This window comes from Leucopleurus acutus, assembly GCF_964270905.1.
Source record: "Leucopleurus acutus genome assembly, chromosome: 4".
Taxonomy (NCBI): Eukaryota; Metazoa; Chordata; class Mammalia; order Artiodactyla; family Delphinidae; genus Leucopleurus; species Leucopleurus acutus.
In genome coordinates, this window is record NC_139146.1 from 70,315,433 (window position 1) to 70,343,338 (window position 27,906).

The following is a 27,906-nucleotide window of genomic DNA, read 5'->3' on the forward strand; positions in this document are numbered from 1 at the left end:
TAAAACACTTAAAAAAAATTTTAATTAAACTTTAAAATTCCTTTTACTCTTGCTTAATGCTCAGATCAATCTGATTAATTGACCAGCATCCTGTCTAAGAAAGGCTTCAAAGAGAATCTTCACTTTTATCTTTCATAGAGAAAGCCAAAGAGAAATTGGGAAGGTCTAGGGTTATTCCTAGTAATGTTTTTAGGAAGAAGGTGCCTGTCAGGTTAACACAAACGACCAAAACAACAACTTTCCTTGACAGCCTCAAAAAACAAAGGTATGAAAAGAACTTTGTCAAATTTACATACACTGTTGATGAGGGTGTAAACTGGCTCAACCTCTATGAACAGCAATGTGGCAAAATTTAAAATGCATATACCTTTTTTCTATCAACAATTCCCTTTCTAGAAATAACCAGTCAACGTAGTCAGATATAGTAGAGTGTACCAGTATATTCAGAGCATTTTTATTTGTAAAAGTAAAAGATATGAAACAACATAAATGCCCCCTATAGGGTGATTAGGAAAATAAATTATGGCATTTCCATACAACTCAGTACTCTGTAGTAATTTTTTTTTTACAAATAGCTTATTATTTACTAATATAGAACCAAATCCAAGATGCACCGTCAATGAAAACAAGCTAGGTTCAGAAGAGGGTATGCAGTAGTCTTCTTAAGAAGTTCACCTGGGCTTCCCTGGTGGCGCAGTGGTTGGAGTCTGCCTGCCGATGCAGCGGACATGGGTTCGTGCCCCGGTCCGGGAGGATCCCACATGCCGCGGAGCGGCTGGGCCCGTGAGCCATGGCCGCTGGGCCTGCGCGTCCGGAGCCTGTGCTCCGCGGCGGGGGAGGCCACAGCAGTGAGAGGCCCGCGTACCGCAAAAAAAAAAAAGTTCACCCATAAGAAGATATAACTGGGCTTCTATTTGCATTCAGAGTATGTATGGAAATTTTCCAATGTTTTAGCTCCTGGGGCTTAAGGTAGAAAGGAAGCTTATTATTAAATTTGAATTTTGAATTTTTTTAATTGTGATTATACATTACTTTGTGAACAGGGACCGTGTAAATAGTTTTTTTAAGAAAAGTATTTTGTCAATTCCAGCGTGATATCAAATGTTTGTATGAGTGGACGAGCCATATGAATTTAAGTTACTCTAAGACACCACAGTCCAGAAAACCAGCCCAGGCACGAGAAAACGGAGGGATAGTGGAAACCCAGGTAGGATATCTAGAGTCAGGATCCTTGGGTTTGCATAGATACATAAGCTAAACTGGAGTTGGTAAATATGGTGGAAACACTGATCCTAGGATCATGTTTCTTTATCGGTTATATGCTATCTACTGAACATAGGCAGACCAGGGTCTCAGAGGTGAATCTGACAAATCTCCCTAATAGTGGGGAGTGTAAGGCATCAAAAGCCATGAAGGATGAATTTTGCTGTTGTTGTTGCTTTTGTTGTTTTATCATTAGGTTGTAGCAGGAGAGGAAGGTGGACTTTGACACATAACATAGATGTTCTCCTCCTCATAAAGCCAGACTTGCTGCAGATACCGGCAAAGACATTGCTAGGAGGCTAGTACATAAAGGAAGGGCCTGGGATAATAATAGCTATAATAATAGCTACTATTTGTGAGACACTTACTAAGTATGAAGCACTGGGCTCAGGGCTTTGCATATATTATCTCTTTTAATCCTCACAGCCATTCTATGCAGTCGGTGTTTTGATTGATAAGGGGACTGAGACTCCTGGAGATAAATTAACTAGCTCAGCCTCACACTGCTAGTGAGCAGCAAAGAAAGACTCAAATTCAATCTGCCTGCTTTCAGAATTTTTAATCACAAGATTTTGATGCCAACTGGTAGGCATGATTCAGGGCTGGGAAGCCTGGAAATGAAAGTCATCGTCATTATGATGTTGTCCTTTCTCTCACCCTGACAGGATCACAACCACAGCTGCGTGTATGATGGATCTACGAAGATACCCTCTGGATGAACAAAACTGCACCCTGGAGATTGAAAGTTGTGAGTTACTTGGACAGGGGAACAAAAAAGAGGGAGGTTTGCTTGACCCAATTAAATTCCACCTTGTACTGAGTAATTGATACCAGGATATTTTTAGCTACACTACCCTGCCAACTTTTCAAAGGGTTCGCAGTAACACTTTCCTCTGTATTGGAGGATTAAGGTTCATTTCAATGCAATTATCTTTTTGAACCATTAAGGAAAGTCCACTTATTTTAGCTGGACTATTTATAAACTCATGCCTTCTCCTCAGAATCAGATTTCTCCTAAGAGCTTCCAATACCCAAGCTACGTTAATAAGAGAGCAAAAGTAATTCAATGTGAAAAGACTTCGTGAGATTGTTTTTGGCTCTATGTCTGTCTGCCTGAAGGACTGTAAATTGTTGTCTTTTAGGAAAACACTATGGTAAAGTCTTATGTGCAATTGTCTTTCTTCATGGGAAGAACAAGATGATAGATGGTATTCGTGAGGCTTGTGGTTTAGCTTTGTCCTCTTGAGCTGTTTTTTCATTGATTGCTTTCTTAACAATTAGAATATTTTAGTCACTAAGTTTTAATCTGATTGATTATCTTGGTTTCATTGTTTCTCAACCATCAATATGCAGACATTTGATCCCATTTATTGTGAATACCAGGCCAAGTCTATTTCCTGGTTTTCAGGGGTACAGAAAGTACAATAGGTAATTAAGAGCATTGCAATACCATTTAATGTAATGTGAGAATAGACATAGTTAGATCATTTAAAATGCTTTCCAGATCTAAACATCAAAATGGTAAAGAAAAATGGGAAAATTCCAGGTGATCCTCTAATATTATTAAACAATAAATGTATTCCCCATTGTCTGATTATTAAGTAATTACATTCATTTTCTAGTTTTCTAGTTTTCTAGTTTTACTGAATACAGACATAGAAATCAATAAAGATGCTTATGTAGATATATAGATTCAGACCTAGACATTAATCTAGTACCATAGAACCTGGAATTCATATTATATAAATAGGTTGGCTGAAAGTTATTAATATATGAAAGTATTAATGGTGACTTTTGGTTTAAACGCCAGTGACAACCAAATTCAAACTATAGGAATGAAATATAAACCCAGTCATTTATTACTGGTTAACAATATTTTATAAATAAGACAGAACTTCATCTAAGCAAGTAAATCATTAGCTTTTGAAACTGACATGGAAAGAGAAGGATGCTCATTCACATAAGTTACCTTTTACCCTTGACCTCTCTTCCACTGATTGTGATTTTTTACCTTTGCTTATGCCGGAAGGATATGACAGTCTGTCAAAATTCCAAGATCTTATGTTTACATCATTCACTTGAAGAATGAATTTTGATGAGTACTTGAATTGATTCTGTGCATAAATTACAAGTGCTAAAATTATCAACATTTTCTCCCAAAATGCATATTTTATTTTATAATGCATATTGAGTCTTCCTATTATTATAGGTTTACATTTTTCTTTTAAAAGGCAATTTTCTTTATTCATATTAGAAAATAGATGACTTTTAGGTCCATTTATCATATCATACAATGACCAAAACTATAAATGAGGCAAAATTAAACGTAACTTTTGCGGAGCAGGGATGAGGGGTGCCAAAACAATCAGAGAGTCCAAAGTCATCATAAGATATGGTGTCAGGCGATAAGTAGTGACCCAGTCATATGATAATCATTGAGGCAATTCAGTAAGATGCAATCAGTTAACTGGGCAGATGGATGAGGCATGGTAACTGGGACCCTAAGATCAGTTAATATATAGGACTGTAGGCAGACAGTGACCATCATAAAGTGATCCAACAGTAGATCACAGAACTCTAGTCCTTAAAGATGTTTACCTAAAGCAAAGCAGAAACTCAGGCCTGCAAGAATTTGTGTATTGAGGAGTATATGAAGACAGGAACTTGGGGGAAAGGGAAAAAACAGGGAACTGCCTTCTATTTGCCAGACAAAAGCTAGGCATTAATATAACACCTCTGTAACAGAAGTCTTTCTAACAACGTTTGAGAGATAATGTATCTGAGGCTCAGAGAAGTAAAATCACTTACCCAGGGCAACAAGGCAAGGATAGTGGTAAAGTGAGGATTCAAGCCCAGGTAATATATTCTCTATAATAGAATCCTGTAATCAACTGCTGAGCAAGGAAGCAGAACGTCAATGATTAGAAGTATAGCACCAATCAGAACAACTCCCAGCTAGATTGAGGATGCTGAATCAACCAAAGGACTGGTCTATATTTCCTAAAATTATCCCCAATAAAGGTTAGAGTCGATCCCAGAAGCTGAAGCAGAATTTAGCTCTTAGGGCAAGGGTCAAATGATTGCAACTGTGGATAAAGGGTAGTCTGTGGATGCAGGAAATCAAGTAGTCCTGATTCCGTTGACGTTACAAAAAAAAAAAAATTTAAGCCTCAAATGACAACATTGCTTAGCTCTAATACTTTCCTTATGATGTATCCCTTCTTAACAATAGATAAACCAATGTAAAGAGATCTTAAATCTTAAGGGTAATAACTTCAAATGACAAAGTAATATATGGTAATTATATGGAGTCCAAATGAGCTTTGCTTATTCCTGCCTAAGTACATAATCGATATGCTGCTAAGTGTTAATAAATACCAAATCTGTTATCCATCTATTTTTAACTCTTCAAGAAAAAACATGTGTTACATTATTTGCTGAAACAGATCTCCCTGAATTGCCATTTTATGAAGACCATAACTGAGCTTTAAAGTGATTACAAATGAGTGGTTCTAGTGTCAGTTGGGGAAAAGGAATGATAAAGTAGACATTTCACCAATATAAGATTGAAACAATCATACTTTTGTAACCAATATAGTAGAAACTTTACCTACCTTGCAAAATTTACTAGTGTGTATTCTCTTCCATTACAGTCCCAAAGATGGGGAAATGTTTTCCTTGGTCAGGTCCTTTGAGAAATATTAAAGATGTTTTGCCTTTCTTTAACGTCATCTAATCTAGTAAAATTAGGAAGGCCATAAAGCCTTATTAAATTGAAAATTTCCTTGAACTTGGAGCACATTAATAGCTTCATAGCCCTGGGATGCTATAAATTGAGTTAATGGCACATGGAAAAAAATCAAGGAATTTAGTATTAAGAGGATTTGGAATTTGAAATCAATAAAGCTATCACATAAAGGTTTGATAGCCACAAGCCTCATGGAAATATAGAAAGGCTTTGGGACAACAATCATGAAGGAGTCTAATGCCTCTTCCTGTATATTTTCTGCAGCAACTATTGAAGAAAATCTCAACCCTAATCTTACCCTCACTGTCAGCAGATAGTGCCACCTCTCAGTACCTCTCCCACCCCCCCCAAAAAATAGAATCCATTTCGGCTCTGAAATCTCTCAGCAGTCTCACCCATCTTCTTCTAAATGCCCTTATATCCTCACCATTCTAAGTTAGCCCCCTGTATTTAAGAGGAAGGGGTGCTCCTCTTCCTTCTATAAGCTGACCCTGACCCCCTTCTTCCTCCTCTGGTAATTGATTTTCTCAAATTCACATACACCTACACCCCTGATATTTCAGATCCTCAGCCTCACCCTCTCTGCTGCCTCTTTCTTCACAGCCTAAAAACAAGCTGAAAACTCCCCTCGTCACAAAACACCTCTACTCTACCCTCCCACCTCCCCTTCAGCTTTTCCTAATCTCTCTACTTCCTTTTTCTCAAAACTACTTGAGATAATGGTACATATCTGCTGTCTGTGGCCTCACCTTCCCCTCAACCCACTGTAATTTGGACCCTGCCTACCCATCTCCCAAGTCCACTGACACTGTTCTCAGAAAGCCCACGAAAGATCTCTCTTTACATAACATCTTTATTCCAATGATCTCCAGATGTATAGCTCCAGCTCAGATCTCTTTTAAGCTCCAGATTGATGTACATCGCACTTTTCTTGGCATATCTACTTTGATGTTTCAAAAGCATCTTAAACTTAATTTTCTCAAAACTTATTATCAATTTTTCCCTCACAAGTGAGTTTCCTTTCCAGCTTCCTTAATCTCACTATCCAGCCAGAATCCTAGGATTCTTCCTCTTCCTCACCCTCCTCCCATCCAATCTATTGTCAAGTACCATCCATTCTACTTGCCAGATATTTAGCAAAGCCCTTCACTTCTCTCCAGCCCACTGCCACCAATCTTCTCCAAACCACCATGACTTCTTGCCTGAATCATTGTAGCAGTCTTGCTATTGGTCTTCTTATTTTTACCCTTGACTCCCTCCAACTTATTTTCTACCCAGTAGCCAGAGTCGTCTTTGCAAGAGGGCAATTGGATCATATTATTCTGTGCTTTAAAATACTCAAAGACTTCTCATTGCACCAGGAAAATTCTCCACACTTCCTAATTTGACTTACAAGCTTCTGAGTGACTTCCTCAATATCTCCATTCTCATCTGAAACCATCTTTCCCTTGCTTACTGCACTAAATTCCAGCACCGCAGGTTGTTTCTTGCAGACCGATCTTTCTTTTATCTCATTATCTTCACCATCTTGTTCCTTCTGGTTAAAATGCTTTTCCCCATGATGGTTCTTTTGGCTTTTCCTCATCTTTCAGTTTTCATTTAAGATGCCACCTCCAACAAAAGGCTTTCCTGAGAATCCAGCCTTAATTAGTGAACACCCAGTATTCTCTTTCAAAATTCTGTTACTTTCCCATATAGCACTTAGTAGTGTTTGTTTGCTTCTGTGTTTATTGTTTCTTCCCTCTCTGGATTAGAAACTCCATGAAGGAAAGGATCATTGTTTTGTTCACAACACAATAATTAAAACCCAGCCTAGTACCTGACAATAAATATCTGTGAAGTGAGTGTATGCTAAATTTCTTGGCTCCAAACTTTTTGAGTCTTTTGAATTTTGAAAGATAAGTCTAGTCTTAATCTTTTTCAGATAAGATTTAAGGAAGGTATTTTTTGACTTGCAGTAAAATATTCTTTCATTTATACAATTTTATATTCATGCTTTAAGACCATCTCAAAAATTTAAGATTGTAAATGTTCAACCAAGAGCCAGATAGGGGAAAACCTAACATTTTAATTATTTTAGGAATTTTCAAAGGCTGGTAAACGTGATAAACCTCCAGTATGGTCTTTTTGCTTCACTTCAGTCATGAACTGTCTACATCCCTCCCACCTGAACCACAACCAATTTATCAAACAAAGGTAACATTTAGTGATACCTGGTTATTTTTATACTTGTTTCTTTTTATTTTATTTTATTTAGTTTTTTTTTTTTTTTTTTTTTTTTTTTTTTTTTTTGGTACGCAGGCCTCTCACTGCTGTGGCCTCTCCCGTTGCGGAGCACAGGCTCTGGACGCGCAGGCTCAGCGGCCATGGCTCACGGGCCCAGCCGCTCCGCGGCCTGTGGGATCTTCTTGGACCGGGGCATGAACCCGTGTCCCCTGCATCGGCCGGCGGACTCCCAACCACTGCGCCACCAGGGAAGCCCTGTTTCTTCTTTTAAAAAATGGCTTGGAAACTTTTAACTTGGGCATTGTCTTAATGTATTCAGTTTAATGAAGCATCTATTCAATCCATCTCTTAGTCTCAGAATATTGTCATCGTATTGATTTCAACGTGTTGGTAGTAGCAACGTCTACACAGAATGTCAAGCCATAGTCATGTTTATTTCCAAAATAATTTTTTTCCTTGTCCACAAAAATAGCAAGTGATAAGAAAAACATGTCTAATAAAATGACCTAACTTAACTGTGGAAAATCCCCTGAGAAAACGTGAGGTTTACAGAGTTGAAATGCTAAGTTTTCATTATATAATATGTTACATTAACACCTGGAAATAACATTAAGTATAGTGTCCAGACATGAGGCAGGAGCAGTTCTACAAAAGCCTTGTAAAGTCACACATGGAGAATTGTGCCCAGTTCTTAATGCTGTATTAAGATAATTTCCTTCAGAGGAGGAGACCAAGATATTTGGGAAGAAAATTTTAGGGAGACATAATAGCCATTTCTGAATGTTTAAATGCTATCAGAGAAGAGAAATCTTATGTTTGGTGTTTCCCAGGGTATTAATCAGGATTCTCCAGAGAAACAGAACCAATGGGATGTATACAGATAGAGAGAATGAGATTTATGAATAAGGAATTGGCTCATGCAGTGATGGAAGCGGATAAATCCCAAAATCTGCAGGGTGAGTCAGCAAACCAGAGAGCTGATTGTATAGTTCCAGTCTGAAGGCTAGCAGCCTTGAGACCCAGGAGGAGCTGATACTTCAATTGAGTCTGAAAGCAGGAAAAGACTGATTGTCCCAGTGCAAAGATAGGCTGGAGGAAATCTCTCTTACTCCGTAGAGGGTCAGTCATTTTGTTCTAATTCAGGCCTTCAAGTGATTGGATGAGGCACACCCACATTAGGGAGGGCAGTCTACTCAGTGTAGCAATTGAAACACTAAGCTCATCCAAAAACACCCTCACAGGAATACACAGAATAATGTTTGACCAAATATCTGGGCGCCGTGTGGCCCAGTCAAGTTGACACATAAAATTAAGCATAACACCCAGAGTGCTAGATTTGAACCCATTCAATTCAAATAGCATTTCTTAAGTGGTGACCCCAAGCCACTCTGTGTGCAAATAAGTAAGTGCTGGTGATACAGCAGCAACCGAGCAGACAGGTGGCAGAAGTAGCGGGAAGGTAGATGTAGAATTGAAAAAAAAATACTATCCAATGAGCAGAAGGGCCCATTCATGAAAAAAGCCCCCCCTTAAGAAAGACTTCCCACCAACAGAGACACTTCAAGTAATTGGAAATGGCCACCTACCAGTTTTAATACAGAAAACATTCCTCATTGAGAGGGCTGTTAATTACATAACCTTAAAGATCTCTTTCAGCCCTAAATCTAGCACTCTGGGAGTTTGTTCAATTTAGTTACATTACCAGTAAATTACTTTATGTGCTTGCCTAAGGTATTGGTTATAAAGTGATCCTGATTTATAAAGGATATTAGAACATTAAAAAAATTTATGAATACATGAACATAAATACAAGAAAAATATGAAATGTAGGACAATTATAAGCAAAGCCTTTGAATCATCCTTACTTTATTGCTGCCTTCCACATCATTAATTCTGATCTGAAATAACTTAAAAATAGCATCTACAACATGCTGCACACTTTCTATTCCTGGATACTAAACACCAAAAATAACAGAAGTAAATTGAACTTCATGAATGATTCATGGCTTCCCTTGCATCTCCATTGTCAAGGAAATTAGCAGCATTGGATATCTCCTTAGATAAATTTGATTTTGCCATATTCAGTAGACTACTTAATGAAAATGAATATTTCACACTTATGTTCATAGAATTGTTAATGAATTTTAGTGCCCATAGCTTTTTTGTTGAGCAGAGGGGTGGGTGTAGGGAAGACAGGAACCTTTTCTGAATTAATTTATTCCTTTTTCCAGGCTGCTTTTTTGAAACTGTGGGAAAACAGTCTTTCTGAAAAGTCTCTGATCTTTTAAAGTTAGAAAATAAAAGCCAGTGTGGGAATGGAGTTCCATTTATTAAAATTAGTTTCATAATCAACTTGTCTATAAATTTAGCCATTTAGCTGTTCACTTCTACCCTATCAACAGTTTAAGTTTATTTTCCATATATGGATAAGTGGCTATGTAGATGGAGAGGAGACCTCTGATTTACAGATTTAGATTTCTGGAAATTTCTTCTCTTCTTGATGCTCTAATGGATGACCATTTTGCTACTAGCTTCCTAAGAGGAAGTCAAAATAAAGGGTATTGTTTTGTCTAAAGGTTTTAGGTATTAACCAAACACTTAAAGATACAATTTTGAATGGAACTTTGATCTTCTAGAACTGGACACCCTTGCTAAACCGAGGGCTTTGGTTCACTTAGGATTCTAACTTGATAATAACGACTGCTAATATTTATTGACTATATATTATGGGCCAGGCACTTAACAAAAATTTCCTATTGAACATTCACCAGAACCCTACTGTTTTACTCCATTTTACAGAGAAGGAACTCAAAGCACCAAGGCAGTTACTTGTCCAGGTCACAAAACTGTAGTGGTCCAAAAGGGATTTGAACTCAAGCAATCTGACTTGAACGATTTAATCCCCCTTCATACTGTCCTCAGAAAACTCCTTTCTGGCTTCCCCACTGTGTGGGAGTTGGGTGGTTTGGGAGTATGCTCTATCTGAATGCAAAGCAGACACCTGAAAACAAAGCAGGTTTTAATTGGTCCTTCTCCTCTCTACTGAATCACTCTCAATTCGGCTCCTACATGGGCATTTATTTTCTGACATTCTTGCCAACGAAAATGAACGTTGATATAACTTAAGAAAAGCTTTCATTTTACCAGGTCACTTCTACAATTGCAACAGATCATACAATGGTTAGAAACCCTTCTTCTTCTAAATGGCTAGAGATACGCTTCCCTAAATCGTTTTAGTACAGCGTTAGGCTTAGCTGACTGCAATGGTGCTGTAGTTTCAAAGTCCATCCATTACTCATAATTGTGGTTCATGAACATCTATAACCTTGACAATGGACATATTCCTGAGAGGTCTTGACTTGGTTTCTTCTGTGAACCACACCCATATAGGAACCATATAATTAATATAGAAAATTTAGTTTTCATTTCAGTGTCAATTTCCATGTTTAAACTGCTTTTTTCTTATCTTTAAGATCAAAGATTTTAAAAGGGAGATTTTAAAAAAATATTGATATCATGACCCCACCCCAGATCAATAACATCAGAATTTGTAGAAGATGAGCCCTTTGGCAAGCACTTTTTTAAGCTCTCCAGGTGATTTTAATATGCAGCCATGTATGACTGCCACTGCTCTAAGGCTGTCATGCTTTAAATTTTTGCTTTTCAATTTTTTTCACCATCCCTTCTAATAGACCCAGCTCTCTAAATGGGAAACAGAATGGAAACATAGAAATGAAAGAAGAAAGTACAGCAAAGAACAGAAAATAGCACAATTTCTTTCAAAGAAAAAAAAATCACTGAAATGATCAAAGGAAAAAAATTTAAACTATTTTTTCCTTTATCCCCTCTGGCAGAAGGCTCCATTGTTTTTTTTTCTTTAAAGGTGCATGTCTTGACATAAATAAGTAGACCAAGGGACCCTGCCTATTATTGGAATTAAGTGCTTCAATCAGATTTCCAAATCCATGTAATGAGTCAAGTTGTTACAAGATGCTACTCTATTTTGAAAGCCCTGATATATATACCTATATTGGTATGAATGCACTCAGTGAAACTTTAATTTGTATTATGATGCTGTGGTAAATGGAGTTATCTACTTGGGATAGAGGCATGGGCATCAGCTGTTTTTGTAACATTATAATGTTAAAAAAAAATTAGTTAACAATTTACTCCTGAATGAATACATAGCAACAGCCTTTACAGGAATAGTTTTTTGTTTGTTTCTGTTTTTTATTTTACTTTATTTTTTTAATTGAATGAAAGGTTCTTTAAATCCTATAGTGCTTTACAGTTTTCAAAAGTTTCACATACATGATTTCATGTAATCGCATAATAACCCTTTTTCCCCCACCCCTATGTTGCCCCTCCCCCTTCCCTCTCCCCACTGGTCACCACTAGTTTGTTCTCTGTATCTGAGTCTGTTTCTTTTCTGTCTTATTCACTAGTTTGTTGTAATTTTTTAGATTCCACATGTAAGTGATATCATACAGTATTCTTTACAGGAATAGTTTTATCAAACCGAAATTGAGCAAGGTCCATTTCTTTCAACCACAAAAAATGAAACAGTAATTTCTGTGTACATCTTCATCTCCCACACCCTGTCTCATAGGCACTGACTGTCCTTAGTGTGATTGTGTGAAAAGAGCAGATTTGTCGCAGAGCTCCCACAAGCTGACTGCATTGATTCCAAATAGATTGTATTCCCAGGACTGGGATTACGTAGACCTACAATTCAGACAAGAAATTTCACTGAGTAGAGCCAAAGGGTCACCTGCTCTTACCTTAAAAACTGTCAGAGTGGGAACCCATCACTTGTCTGATATGTTCCCTGAGGTGCTTGGCAAACATTCATGTGCTTACAGGGATCTTGTTAAGATGCATTCTGGTTTAATGAGCTTGGGCTGGGGCCTGAGGGTCTGCATTTCTAACATATACCCAGGTGATGCTGGTGCTGTTGGCCTATGGACCACACTGTGAGTAGTAAGAATCTGGAGTAAGTTAAAAAAAGAGAAACAAAAAACCCTGTCTCACCTGTGCTCCTCCTCAATCTGCTTTCCCAGCCTGTTTGCTTCCTACTGAGATTTAAATAATTAGCCGTTGTCACAGTGGTTGCTCAGCACTTGATTCAAAAGAGTTTTGAGTTTTAAATTAACTGAGGCAGAAAAGTCATTTTCAGATGACCTGAATAATTCCCAAACACTGAAATCTGAACAGCTTAGATGCTGTTAGGCACCCTGGGTGTGTAACATTCCTGGCCTACTCTTTAATATATGGAAGATTCCCAGCTGTAGTAGGTCATTAGTACTCTTAAGCCCACACTAAAAATAATACTTGGTTGAATATTTTGTACTTAGAAAGGATTTAATTTTAATGAAGGAAAAAATAATATTCTATTTGATTTTCTTTTTTTTTAATTTTTATTGGAGTATAGTTGCTTTATAATGTTGTGTTAGTTTCTCCTGTACAGCAAAGTGAATCAGCTACACGTATATATATATATATCCCCTCTTTTTTGGATTTCCTTCCCATTTAGGTCACCACAGAGCATTGAGTAGAGTTCCCTGGGCTATACAGTAGGTTCTCATTAGTGATCTATTTTATACACAGTATCAGTAGTGTATATCTGTCAATCCCAATCTCCCAATTCATCCCACCCCCCCTTTCCCCCTTGGTATCCATACGTTTGATCTTCTTGTCTCCAAACTAGAGCTTTTAGTGGAAGGAGCATAGAGTTATACCTTCACTATCTAGAGATCTGGGATTTAACGAGTCATTCTGAAGAATTCAAGTTTGCTAGACTTTAACTATTTTGATGCAAATCTTTCTCAATAGAGAACTCTAAAAATCATTTATTCTTTTCTGATGATTCAGGCTCATAATTGTGATTATTTTTCATGATGTGATGAAGCTCTAGCTTCATCTGAAGCAAAGGGAGGTATAAGGACTTGTACTCTGATCTTCATGGTGACCTTAATTTAAGACCTACTTTTTTAAGAGTCTTCCTTGGTGGAGTGATGAAGGCCCCTTTCTACATAATTAATGTGTCAATAAAAGAAATGTCCATCTCTAGTCAATTAGGCATATTTCTATAGCTCAAAAAAAAAAAGGCATTTTCCTGGCAGAGTTCTCATTTTAAGTAACATAGTCTCTTCATTAGAGATCAGTAACAGCTCTTCACGAATCATTCATTTCAACATCTCAGCCATTGTGCAGGTCCTCAGTGTCACCTTTTCATCACCTTCTTCCATTCTTACTGCCATGGTGACGTGTTCTCAAGTCACCTGCATTCATGCAATGTCCAGTTACTGAGTTACACGAGTTTTTTACATGTAATACCCTATTCTCGCTGTTTCTGCCATTATTTTATCTCTTCTTCTTTGAATTTGTACATGCTATACATGCCAAAACAGTACCTTGTTCTTTAGAGGGAAGATATTTTACATAATTGTCATCTGACTGTAGATGGGAAGTATTAGGAAGTGTCTCCCCCAAGAAATGCAAAACGATTATTATTTTTGCATTTACTGATTATTTACTTCAAACCTTTAATCTAGTAGCATAATCAAAGGGACAAGCTTGAGTTTGCTAAATTTTCACAGTTTCCTAACCAGTATGTAGAGTTATAATAAAACTAAATTTTCTTCCTAGGTTGCATGAAATTTAAGAAGTATCCTGCTATTGTGATACCAGGTCATAGTTATTCTTCTTAAAATTTTACTTTGAAAAGAATTTCATGCATAAGCAGTATTTAAAATTCCATATTTTGTTCCATTTGGGGCTGAACAATAATAATTATTGAATAACAATAATTGAATATTATAAATATTACTATGAATAATAATATGACTAGAAGTGCTAGACTATAAATAGCAAAAGCAAAAGCAAAAGCATGCTGAGACAGGATGTCTCAGATATTACATTCACTTGCCAAAATGTAGATCATGAAAAAAGCAGTCCACCTGGGTCAAGCCAAGCTCACCTTGGTCAAGGTGAGCAGTATGTTGAGTACACCTGGAGGTATGAATGCATGCAGAAGGTTTAAACATGACAAAGATGACACAGGACACCAGCACATGAGAAGCATCTTTTAGTGGAAAGTTCTTTCTTAACCAGTAAAGATCTACCTTATAAGTAAATTGATCTTCTCTGAATCAAACCTCTGAAAAATGGAAGAATGGACTTGCCATCAACCAGATTGAGGACAGCATCAAGTAGAGCCCAGAAATTTTTTAGACATATTCAATTTGTATTGTCTATTAGACATGTAAGTGGAGATTCAAGTTTACAATTGAAAGTCTAAAGTTCAGGGTAGAGGCCCTATCTGGAAATGTAAATATACAATTCATGAGCTTCTATATGTACTTAAACCCATGTATCTAGATGATATCACTAAGGTAATTAGTGTAGCTAAAGAAGAGGTCCAAGTGCTAAGCCTTGGCCAAACCAATACTTAGAGTTTAGGAAGATGATAGAAAACTCAAGTATGGCAATTACAATCTGCAAGTGCACTACATATAATAATTCATTTAAATTAAACCATGACTCTGTCATAGGTACCATTATTGTTCCCATTTTACCAATGAGGAAACTCAGTCACAGTGGCATCACCTAATTTGTCCATGTTCACATCTAGTAAGTGGCAGAGACAAATCAGCAAAGGAGACTGAGAGGGGTGATCAATGGGGTAGGAGGAAGCCTAAGAGAGAAGAGTATTCTGGAACCAAAGTAAAAAAATATTCTAGAAAAAAAGAGGCGATCATCTGGGTCAAATACATATGATAAAACAAGTTAACTAAGAACTGAGAACTGATATTGGATTTGGTAACATGGAGTGCTGGGAGTGAAAATCTAAATGCAGTAGACGTAAAGGAGGATAGGAGAAGAGAAAGTGGCCTTACCTGTAAAGTGCCTGGTACAGTGCTTAGCACATTTTAACTACTCAATAAATGGTGGTCATAGCCATCATCAGAGTACAGGGCAATCAGCTATTTGCTGTCAGAGAATTCTGAACTGCTTCAACTTCTGTATTAGTTGTAAGTACTCCTTTCTTTCGTTTTGTCACACATCGCTCTGATTGTTGCCACTGTTGTTGTCAATGTTCTCATCACTGTCCCCTCTTGTTTCTAACCATTTTCTCCTATCTCTTGGCTTTCACCTTAAAAGCTGATTTTGTACATCACTAACAAATCAAAGCCCTCTTCTCCTCACCTCTTGAGCTGGCTGATGACAGAGTGCCAGGAGCAACCACTTGTCTCTTGTTGGCTCTATTTGCCTCTTTCTAGGTTCCCAGACGTTTCTGATTCTTCCATCATATGTAAGTGTTTATTGTGCATACACCATTCCTGACACTGTCAGTACTTCTAGCATGGCAAGATGACTATATTATAGTCACCCAAGGCTACATTCCTAAAACAGCATTTGTACAGATGCATGAATACCATTCTCAAGAGATTTAAATTATTAGAAACTAGATCGTTCACCAACAACATACTGTTGCTATTTTAAATTAGCATCAAAGTCCAATGCACTTTTTTGTCAGATTCACAGGCCAGTGACTCAATTCCTTTTACGTTAAGTTGGGATCACTTAAAAACACTCTGTGGGCACATCTCTCTCCCTAACAATGGCAGCTTAAATACAGCTACTGGTTTCAGCATATTCCTGTGCATCTCATTGCTAAACAGACCACTTTTCAACATTCTTTTGTGTGACCTATGAAGTACCATGCAGATGATTGCTCAGCCTGCTTTATAGACAAGGAAGTGACATGACAAAGAATCTGGCCCACAATTCCTCTCCCTAATTCTCAGGAAGGAAATCTCCATTATTTGCTGCATTTGAAAAACTGTGGCCCCTACACAACTATAGGTAGAGTCTCCATTTCCTTAGGAGAGGAAAGGGGGGATGTCCAACCATTTGTAAATTTTCCAAAAATGTCCCTTTGTTGGTTTAACAGTCTCTACCTAAGAGTTTGGGGAATCAAGTAAAATGTCAAGTAAAAACAAAACAAACTTGGTTAATAATTCAAATGTTTATTCACCCACACACTTTCTATAATCCTTATCATTTATCATGGACTATTCGAGGCAGAACAAAATCTCTGTCCAGATGTACCTTACAATCTATTATAGACAGATAGAAAAAAATCAAAACAAAGTCGCTGGTATAAAATATAATGCAGGAGTATGATATGCTGTGACAAGTGTGTTGAAGAAAAAGAAAGATGGGGTAGAGGGATGGAGAGGTGTGTGAGTAGAGGCAGACACATATGCACACGGTTTGGAGTCAGGAAGTTATGCAAATCCAATCATGTTAACACAAGGAGAGATAAGCCAGAGTGTGTCTACAGTTCATAGGTATTGAAAGATCTGTTCAGTTCCACCAAGACACTCAGCCATTCCAAACTGTGGGCTCCAGTCTTCCCCTTGCTCAGTCCATTGTCCTGTCTGGCCTCAGTGCAATGAAAAAACAGGGTCTGCTTTAAATAAATCACATATGTGAAACCCTAACCATGATCATTCAATAACTTCAGCATAACATCACTGCCAGTGAGTAAGTACAATTAGAAGTTATCTCAGTGATTTTGGGAAGCTTACTTGATGTGCCCCTTCCCCTTCCCAATGCTCAAGATAAGATGAGACTGAAACAGTGACCTTCTCAGTGGGGAACAGTTCACACCTCCATTCTGTGTGGTCTGAGAACTATCCTATACTGGAGCAATAAAGGTTCCCTCCATTGTCCCATGGAGTCTCAGCCCCACCGTATGGTGTCCTCTCTCAGTCACTGCCCTGTATGTTGACAGCCACACTGGGCTAAGTCTCCCAGAGGTGGGTGTGCATATAATCACCATAATATTTACACTCAGGCATAGTAGAAATTCTTCACTTCTCTGGAAGTTGCTTTTATTGAACCTTTATCAATCTGCATTATTATTTGCATATGACTAAATATGAATGTGAGTCTAGAGAATAATAGCATATATATATATATACACACATATATATACACACATATATATATACATATATATGTATATACACACAATGCTTTCATACATTTTCATTTGAGTCCCCCAAAGGCTATATTCCTAAAATAGCATTTGTACAGATGCATGAATGCCATTCTCAAGGGTTCTCAAGAAAAGTAAGATAGTTGTCATGGCTCCCATCATGCTGATGCTGTCCCCAAGCCCAAGAGAAGTTAAACGAATTTGCCAAATAGACAGGGTTAAGATGTGGCTGAGCCCCGACTAAATTATGGGCCATGTGAGTTTAAATTCTGTTCTTTCCACTACAGGAAATTGTGCCCTGTTGAACCAAGTTCTTCTAAGAGAACAAAATAAGACACTTTGGAAAACTTCATTGACTTTCTTAGGTCTCAAAGGTATTCCTGAATGTTGTAAAGCAATACTTTACTAAATAATACCTAGATGGATTTTTTTAAAAAATCTTAATGGTTTTTCCCCAAGGTGCTAGCTATAACTCTGTGTATATAAATGCATTGAGTTGAAGCTTAACATTCCCAGATTTAACATTTGAGATTCTGTTTCTAGTCAAGTTTCTATCAAGAAAACAGAAGAACCACTCAATATATTCAAGATATAGAAGGTTTTAATATAGGGAATTAAGAGCATACAGGAAGACTGGAAAAGCTGATGAGCTGAGGTGAAGGAAATCAACCTCAGCAACTTCAGCCTGAAGTACCCAAGCAGTGAAGGTGCTGCAATACTCAGGATCTCTGGGAAGCCCCGACCAATTATCTCTGTCTCTATAGCAAGGTAGAGGTACTCAAGGGCTCCCCAGCAAGTCACTGAATCTCATCTTCCCATGCATCTGGCAGCAATCGTCCCCAGAAAGTAATGGCCTCTCCTCCTCCATCTTCCAAATCTGGTACCAATGCCTCTCTTTGGCAAACTCTATCCTGGGGAAGGAGACCTCTGGGAAAATTGTTTCCAGCTTCTCTTCAATGATACTTGGGGTGGTGATGCCAAGTTGACAATAAACAAACAAACACAAGCATGTCAAAGTGATCTCAGATTTCCATGTCTCACTATTTATAAGTTTTCTGAAACACAACCTGGAATCCTATCCCCTAACTGACATAGGAAAGGAGCAAGCCACACAGCCAGGGAGGGTACCTCATCATTCATCCAGCTTCCCCGCCAAGCAATCGTCAAATATTTGATTCTATCTTTTTATGTGCAGTGAACAAAACAGACATGGACCCAGACCATGCTTACATCTTGATACGACTCTGTCCTTAACTCCTTTGAAGTTGCGTTTGGGGGAGGATTTATATGTTGTTGAGTCATTCACAAATTTGGGTAACATCAAGGTTCTGAGACTGGCTCAGCCATCTTAACAACCAACTTTCCAAAACCACCCAATTCAGTCATAAAAGCAATCCAAAATACCCACTGAGTCATCAGAGGTCATTTCTTGATTCATGGCCATGCTCACATATGCAAATGTGTATAGCACTTTGTACTTACTGAAAGGTATTCTCTAGCGTTGTCTTGTTTGACCCTCACAAATCATCTTGCAGGTATGGGCAGATAATTTTTCTCTTTTCGTTAATGAAAAATTGAGGACACAGAGAGGGGCAATTCATTGTTTTATTAAAGACCAATGCTGGACTTGAAACTAGATCTCAATTTAGGATCCTTTTACAGCATCCCACTGCCTCTTTTGTACTAAAAGAACTGGAATCAGCACTTGCTAGGTGTGAAATTACAGAATTAAAAAGGTCTAGGCCTTCTTAATCATTTTTATTGCCCACTTGTAATCGTTCTTCCAGCTTAAATTCTGAACCAAAGTGTCTGGAAGTGTTCTCTTCTTTGTTAATGAAAAAGTGAGCAAATCTCCCTTAGACACAGTCCTTCTTTTTAATGGACATTTTCTGCAATAAATAGGTCACTTGGTCATATCCATATCTGTGAGTAGTTTATTAAGTCAGATCTCTCTTAAAATATCTGAGCCTGACAAAAATCCTTTTAGGGAACCCACGCAATTGTGACAGAATCTTAGAACTAGAAGAGGACACTGAAGATTATTTAGGCCACTTCTGTCAGATACAGATGAGGAGAATGAAATTCTCAAGTCTCAGTGACATTGAGGTCAAAATCACACAGCTAGTTACCTAGATGCAGACCTGTGCACAAAAGTCAGATTTAAAGATTCAGTGAGCACGTGCTATGCTGCCAGTGTGTGGGGAGTATAGGAAAAATTTAAGAATATTCTCTGGATTAAAACCAAGTTATGGAGACATAAAACAATGAAAGAAGACTACAAAGCAGGAAATAATTGAAAAATAATGGTCTGTAAGCTGTAATTGCTGTAATTCCCTAGGGGAATAGATCAAGAATTTATTTTTAATCTCTACCTATTCTACAAAAGATGTGAAGCACTTCACAAAAAATACTTTCAGTGTAAAAGGATTAGAGTAAGCAGTTGTGGTGACCAGGACAAAGGGAAACTATGGGTGGAAAAATAATAAAGCAAAACCTGTTATTAGGGTGGACCATAGAGTTGAGAGAAATGGACCCCAGATTTTTCACTAAGTTTTCTAATGGCCAAAGCAAGTAAACACAATCAACTTATAAGAGTCGAATTGTCCATAAAGCCAAACCTAATTTACTATTCTGTAGTATTTCTCTAGTAAGTATTCAGAAAGAGGGCTCGGAGTTTTATCCAGTTCTTCCATACACAATCCACCGGTGTGCTCTGTTGGCATAACACCAAAGTACAATTCAGTAAAGTAATTCTATTAAATCCAAAATGATGCTGTTGAAGGATCCAGCAGTCTTGTGGTCTGGCTTGATTCAAAGGCATCATTCAAAGCATGTAGAGAATGGATCAAGTACCTGACCCCAAAATATTTCTTCCAAAATATTATTTATGGTGATAGGGAAAGCAAGGAGCTCATGGTATATGTACTATTTGTCAAGAGCCAATGGTGTGTAGAGTCTGTCATGCTGGGTGATGGATGCTCCACAAGCTAGTTAATCAACCAAGCAGAGTTGAGTGTCGTTAAGGGCATTTGTGAAAATGAAAGAGCCTAATTGTAACGTTTAATGCCTTTGTACAGGGCCAAATAAGGTCAAAACCGCACCCACCTAACTTAAATATATATATATATATATGGCCTGTTCTGGGTCAAGAGCAAAGCAGGCCTGAGACCACAGGTCAGAGAATTTAGGAGTGGCCTCCAAAAAGAGATGGGACTTGAACTGGGATGGACAGAGAAGAAAAGTGAGGAAATTTTAGATTGAAAGAATCACATGATCACGTGGTGAGGGGGTTACAGATAGGAGATGAGTTGGTTTGCCGTCAAAATTTGTGACTTTAAAATGCAGTAACAATGGAGCAAATGTAAACATAATCCAACTTGATTTTTTTATAGCAATACTGCGAGTAGAAAGTTCTTTAATTTGATATGACAGCACTGGTTTGACAGGATTTTGAGCCCATGAATTCAATAAGTGGGTTTGTTTTGATGACCTTTGCTAATTTGTTGAATGCTGTGAAAATCCCCTGCAGACTTTCTAACGGTTCCAAAGCTAAAAATAATGACCTCACTGAAGATTTTGTCAGCTACTCAGAGAATGGCTGAGAATGACTGATGGACTCTGGTTCCAAAACGAGGCTCAGAAATTTGCAGCCTGACACATCTTGTACATACCAGAAAATGATGTCTGTCTTACTAGAGAGCAAACATAGGGTCAGAGGGAGCCATAAGCACTATCTCTTCTAAATGAAAGTTGTAATTACATTAATGCTTCATTGTAGGCTAACTCTGTAGCAGGTATTGTGTTTCACATGTATTACGTATTTCATATTATCCTCACAACCTCTCCATGAAGAAGTATCACTAGCTTCTAGATGTAGTAACAAAGATTCATAAGCTTTAAGTAACTCGCTTAAAGTTACACAGCTCATTAACGCCAAAGTTTTGAACCTAGGTCTTTCCGACTCAAAAGCTAGCGTTCTGAGGACTTCCCTGGTGGTCCAGTGGTTAAGACTCTGCGCTTGCACTGCAGGGAGTGAGGGTTCGATCTCTGGTCAGGGGACTAAGATCCCGCATGTTGTGAGGTGCTGCTGAATAAAAAAATATATATTAAAAAATTTTTTTGAAAAAGCTAGTGTTTTTAACCTCTACATAATATAGATTCTAAGCCTTGTAGGGGCCATTACTTTAGATTATATTACTAAAGCACTTTGTTAGGCAGTGTAAAGCCCAATTTAAAAAAAACAAAAAAAAACAATCCCTTGGTGAAGAATCAGGGAATTTGAAGGTCAGCTAGGGACCTGCAGAATCATTAACCCAACCCTCTAATTCTGGATGTGAGATCCTGAAGGGTGATACCAAATGTGAGCTGTTCAGAGTTCTGCAGCTGGTTAATGGAGAATCAGGCCATCCAGTTCACAACATCGTGATCCTGAACATTGCCCCTGCTGTCTGCTCTGGGGCAGGTCAACAATTAGTTGTGAAATGTGAGAAAAGAAATGAGCCTGGGTATAAAAGAAACCGAAACATTTTACCATATTCAGTCAGGTCCACCGTGGTATTATATGGTTAGAGAGCTAGAAGTTGGGTTTCTGCTTTTATAATGAAAACATCCTAAGGACCCAGAGAATATTAAAGGATAATTGTTAATAATTTGGAGGGGAAAAAAATCACATACAGAGAGTCTTATATAACCAGGTTAAAATCAAACTTACTGATCTGTTTCAGCCCGCCACCTCTTTGAGTTCAGCAGTGAACATGAGCACAACTGCCAATTTTCATGGTTGGACTGAAAAATTGTTGAAATCTTCTTAAGTATCAGTAGGGTATCTCCAACCTGTTATTGACACTCAGCATTCTCATGAGTGTAACTCTCCACCAATCTGTTGTGTTTTTAGTGCCCGGTGAAGCATTTGTCTGCATTATTAAAATGTACATCTGATCTTACCAAAATATGTGACTTCCTCCCTTCTCTGAACAATTGAATATCTTCCCTTAAAAACATACATAGTTTCTAGAATTGGTATCAAATAATCAGCATGTTTGGTTAACTAGTTAATTATTTCAGTAATGCATTCAGCAAGTATTCATTGCACCTGGATGGTACCCGGCACTGTGCTAGATGACAGTGGTGAGCAAAAGGAGAGAGGGTCCCTACCCTCCCTAATGGAGCATCCAGGTAGGGGAGGAAGATAGGCATTTAGCAAAGACTTATACCAATACATCGCTATGCACTAGTGGTACTTTATACTATTAGAGGGTAAATGAGGGGGATTGGACTTATGGTGGTCAAGAGAGTTTCCTTGAGAATATATGTACTGTTTATAGATCTAAAGGCTGAGTAAGGAGTTAATGAGGCAAACAGGAGAAAAAAATATAGTCCAGGCAGAGAGAACATCAAATTCAAGAACCTGTGGCAGGAGGGATCCTGGCAAACATGGTGGACAGAAATAAATCTAATGCAGTTGTAGCAGCAGGAGAAAAAAGACCATGGTGTGAGTTGAAACTGGAAATATAGGCAGAAGACTTACCTTGCAGGGTCTTATAAGAGTTTTGTCTTAAAAAAAAAAAAGAGCTTTGTATTTATCCTAGGAAGAGTGGATCACTGGAGGATTTTTGAGCTGGGGGAAGGCGGGTTAACATGATCAGATCTGTGTTTGAAAAATCACTCTCGCTGTGGTATTGAGAACAGATGCAGGTAGAGAAAGAAGATTAACCATTTTGAAGACTATGAGAATGGACCAGGGGAAGAAAGATGCTAGCTTGAATCTGGATGGAAATGGAAAGGAGTAGATGGATGCAAGGGAGAGTTAGAAGGAAAAACAAATGGGACTTAGTGAAGAATTCAATATGAATGAGAAAGATAGAGAAACAAAAAATGGTCCCTACGATTACCAAGGACTTTTGCTTGGATTAGTAGATGAATGAGGATGTCATTCACCCAAAATGAGAAGAATGGGAATGCTTTGGATTCTGAGTGGGGGGCAAGGAAGAGATCACAAGTTTAATTTTTGATTTCTTGATGTATGATATAGGTCCGAAGCATGGAGAGAGGTCTACCCTGAAAACATAAATCTGTGAATCATCTGAATAGTTTGAAAATTATAGCTATAGGCATAGGTGAATTTCCCTGATAAGATGATGCAGAGTAAGGAATGAAGAGTTAGGAGGCCTGAGGAACTCCAATATTTGATGATTAGGTAGAATAAGATAAGAATGGAAAAGAGACAAGGAAGGAACAGCCAGAGAAATAAGAAGAAAACCATGAAGTGCAGAGTTCCAGAAGCCAAAGAAACGAAGTAAAGTAAACCCTGGGTTCAATAAGCTCTAACCTGAAATATACATACATAGATATATATGTATATATATATATATATATATGTGTGTGTGTGTGTGTGTATATATATATATATATATATGGCTTTGTCTCATCAGCAACATTGCACAAACTTCTAGTCAAATTCAAATTGGAATAAAGCAAAGAGCATTGATTTCTAATTCCAGTTCTGATATTAACTCTCAGACCTTAGGCAGTTCAGTCTTTGTGATATATTTCTTTCAACAAAATTATGAAATATGTCAGAATCTATTTACATAAATATACACACCTTATAGTCCTCTCATATGTACTGATCTTTGCTTCTGTAAGTTGTTTATCAACTTTAGAAATACTTTCTGACTTTGTATCCATGAAAATGCTAAGGATAGAATATAATAACCTGTACTTTTCAGAATGTAAGAAATTCTTTTGCAGGATGACTGCAATATGCTTTATTGGTCTCAACTAACTTCATGCTTGAAAAAATATATTTAATTTATTACTTTATATCAGTTCTTATTTTTTCATTCAAAGTATTTTCCTCTTGGGCTTAGACTATAGATATATATAATGAGGTTTTAAGGCATTCATTAATTAATATATATCTAAATCTATTAAAGATGGGATTTTCAATATACATTTCCTCAAATAACTTAAATGTATGTGTACAATTTTAATATATCTGGCCTTAATGTATTGCAAAGATAACAAACCCTACCGGCTAACTCCTCTATACCATAGTGGAAAAGGCATGGTGTAAGAATCAAACATCTCTGGGTTTGAGCCCAGATTTGCTACCTGGGCAGGTTGTCGTTATACCACCCTGTGTCTCATTTGCTTCTTCTGTGAAATATGGACAACAATACTTAACCTCACAAGGTTTCTGTCAGAAAATGTCTACCACATATAAGTACTCAATAAATGTTAATGCCTTCTTGACATCACAATAATAATATGCCAGAATAGTTGCCACCTGAAATCAGAACAAATTATGACTGTATTGTAAGCTGTTGAACTAGCATGCATGCCATCCAGAAAAATAATCACATGTTTTTCAATATATTCAGAGTGCCATGAGCGCTAATGACGTGAAGATAACAAGTCAACCCTGCGTTTATGGTCATCTCATAGCTTGTGAATTAAAACATTTGATGATCCTCATCAATGTAGATAGTTAACTTCCATATGATTTGAGCAAAGAAAGTGATGGTTTCTCCTGCACTAGCTTTCAGGAAAAGAGGCCCAACTAAGAGGTTTTCACAGAGAATTCCTTCAATAATGATGTGTGGAGTGAATGAATAGAGTGAAATGGAATGAGATAAAAGTTTATTTCCTTATTTTAGGAAATGTATAGAAGTTAGAGATTATGCTGATTTTTCAAATTTCACAGTTCTGTGGAAAACTCAGTGCTATGGTGTGCTCTGCAATCATTCATTTAATCAATAGATAAAGTACTTTGTTGCTATGATATTAGGTGCCATGTTGGTTAAAAAAAAAATCACGTGTATAGGTCTCTGCCCTACAGACTTATAGTGTCAGATAGGAAAATCATGAACCAGATAATCACAAGATTATTTCCAAAGCTAGTCAAATAAATTGTCCCCCCCTCATCTAATCTTCGTCTGATCCTCCCATTTTAGGCCAAGAGTGTCTATTATATTTCCCCAACAAAACAATATCCAATCCAACCAAACCAAAAGCCAAGACAAATTGTTGATTTTGTTCCTTTTAACTTCACCATACATATTGATATCATCTTCTTTAATGTATTATTTTCTTCTAGATTCTGAGCATATAGGTACATTCTAATTTGCCTATTGCCTAACTGATATATTTACACTCACATTTTTTGGTTTGCATGTTTGGAATTGCTTATTTTGGATATTTTGTTTATTTTGTCACAGTAGTAAGGGTTTAATAAGGAGAAAGTATAGAAAGTTCAGAGATCTTTCCTGGCATACTTCTCTATCCAGTTTCCCTTCAATGTTTTTTAATTAAGCCAAAACTACTAAAAATATAAAAATGTAATAATGAATTTCATCAAAGTTCCTCTCACTTAAGTATTTTCTCTGACAGTGAGGTCAAGACACATTTCAGGTTAAGTGATTCCTTTGATGTTTCCCTCACAAGTGCATAACGTAATCATTGCTAACTTATTTTTAAGGTGAATCAAGATCAATCTTTAATTAATTTAAGTGAATGCTTTTGTAAGCCTTCTTGATATAAATGCCTTGAATTTGTCTTCTAATATGTAAAAGAATATTCCCTTTACCACCTTGAGAGATGAATTGGTATGTTATTTTTTCTTCCTTATTGTAAAATGAGAATGGCAATACTTATCTTGAAATATCATTGAGCCTGGTACATAGTAGGCATTCATTTTCTATTTTTATTTTTATCAGTAATACAGGTACATGGTTTAAGAATGCAATAGTTTTCCAAGGTCTATTATAAAAACAGCAGTCTCCTGTTTGTCTCTGCACCCCATCTCCCTCCATTCCCATTAGCCAGCAGTCACTGATTTCAACTCTTTCAGTTTGTTTTAATGTGTACCTTCACATGTGTAAATAATAGCACTACACTGTTAATTCTTGGTTTTTCGCTTTAATACCTTGTACCTTTTTCACACACTCCCATATCCCCTCACCAACACACATACACATACACACTTCTTTCCTGTTCATCTCCCTAATATTGGTGTCTACTGATCAATCAATATCCATTAGTATTAAAATATTGAGATACTTCCCTTTAGGTTGGAAAATAGCTATTGCCTTGAAGCTCTCAAGCCCAGCACCACCCCTAGAACTCTCAGATATTTTCCTACCACAATCCAACAAGGAAGGGAGTAATACCCGACACAGCTTTAGACAGTGTCCAGTATATTTTGGTTTGTGGCCCATACCAGACCAATAACTGGTAAAAATTTAATATTTGTCATATAATCCCAGGTTATATTACAATTTTTGTTTATTCTGATGTTCAATGCTCATATTATTACAACTCCGTGAACATTATTCACAGGTAGGCTATTTAGTATACTGTGACTAAATTCACTTTCCTGTACAACCTAGCCTCTTTACCATTACTCAGTCATCTACAAACTCTTTGTTCTAGGTGTACGTCTCTTCTTGAACACACAGGTGATAATATCCAATTAATCTTCCTAGGGATGTCTCTCCAAGAACTCTGTGTTCTCTTGCTCATCTTAACTGGTTACTCTCCGGGTCTGCCTGCACTACTCTCACCTTAAGATCTCCTTTCCCATCATCCTAGGAATTTCTTGTCTATCTTTTGTATGGGAGCCTCTGTTTTCTGAATTCCACATCACCTTCTTCCTTAATTTACATCCTGGTGGAGCCTTCCCCCCTAGCTTCCTAAGAGTGGCTGAGGGAAGATAAACGTTTTGAGACCTTGCATGTCTGGCAATGCCTTTATTCACTCCTGAAAATTGATTGAATTTTTATGTATATAGACTCCTATGTAAGAAATCAACTTCCCTTGGGTTTTCTAAGGCAATATTTCAGTGTCTTCTGGCTTCTGATATTGCTACTGAGAAGGCCAATGCTATTCTGATTCTTGAATCTTTATATATGGATAGTTTTTTCCTTTGCATCATTTTAGGATATGCTCTCTGCTTCTCAAGATTCTAAATTTCATAATGATGAGCCTTATTGTGAGGCTTTTTGATCACGTTAAGCATCAGATTGGACTTTCAATCTGAAGACACCGAGAATGTCCTATAGTTGGAATCATAAGTGTCTTAGTCCTTTGGGGTTGCTCTAACAAAATACTATAAACTGAGTGGCTTATAAACAACAGAAGTTTATTTCTTACAGTTCTCGAGGCTGGGAAGTCCAAGATCATGAGGTCAGCTGATTTGGTATCTAGTGAGGGCCTGCTTCCTAGTTCACAGGTGGCTGTCTTCTCTCTGTGTCCTCACATGGTGGAAGGGGCAAGGGAGCTCTCTAGAGCCTCTTCCGTAAGGGGACTAACGCCATTCATGAGAGCTCTACTCTCATGGCCTAATCACCTCCCACGGACTCCACCTCCTAATACCATCCCATTGTGCATTAGGATTTTAACATATGAATTTTGCAGGCACACAAACATTAAGCCTGTAGCAATATAGCATGTAGCCTTTTCAAATTGACTTCTTTCACTCAGCAATATTGGCTCGATAGCTCATCTCTTTTTAGCACTGAGTAGTATTCTATTTATGGATATACCACAGTTGGTCCATTTACTTACTGAAGGACATCTTGGTTTCTTCCATGTTTTGGCAATCATGAATAAAGCTGCTATAAATATTCATGTGCAGGTTTTTGTGTGGACTTAAGTTTTT

The 27,906-nt window shown here is 37.5% G+C and overlaps 1 protein-coding gene across 1 annotated transcript in view; it reads left to right on the plus strand.

Moving 5' to 3' along the window:
- The window catches only part of GABRB1 (gamma-aminobutyric acid type A receptor subunit beta1), a gene marked incomplete at its 5' end in the record, with an annotated part of 390,560 nt that overhangs the window by 303,126 nt on the left and 59,528 nt on the right, over window positions 1-27,906 (plus strand). Inside the window, one exon of the mRNA XM_082837795.1 lies at window positions 1,929-2,011. Within this exon, the coding sequence (XP_082693921.1) occupies window positions 1,929-2,011 (83 nt within the window). The remainder of the gene's footprint in view (window positions 1-1,928; window positions 2,012-27,906) is intronic.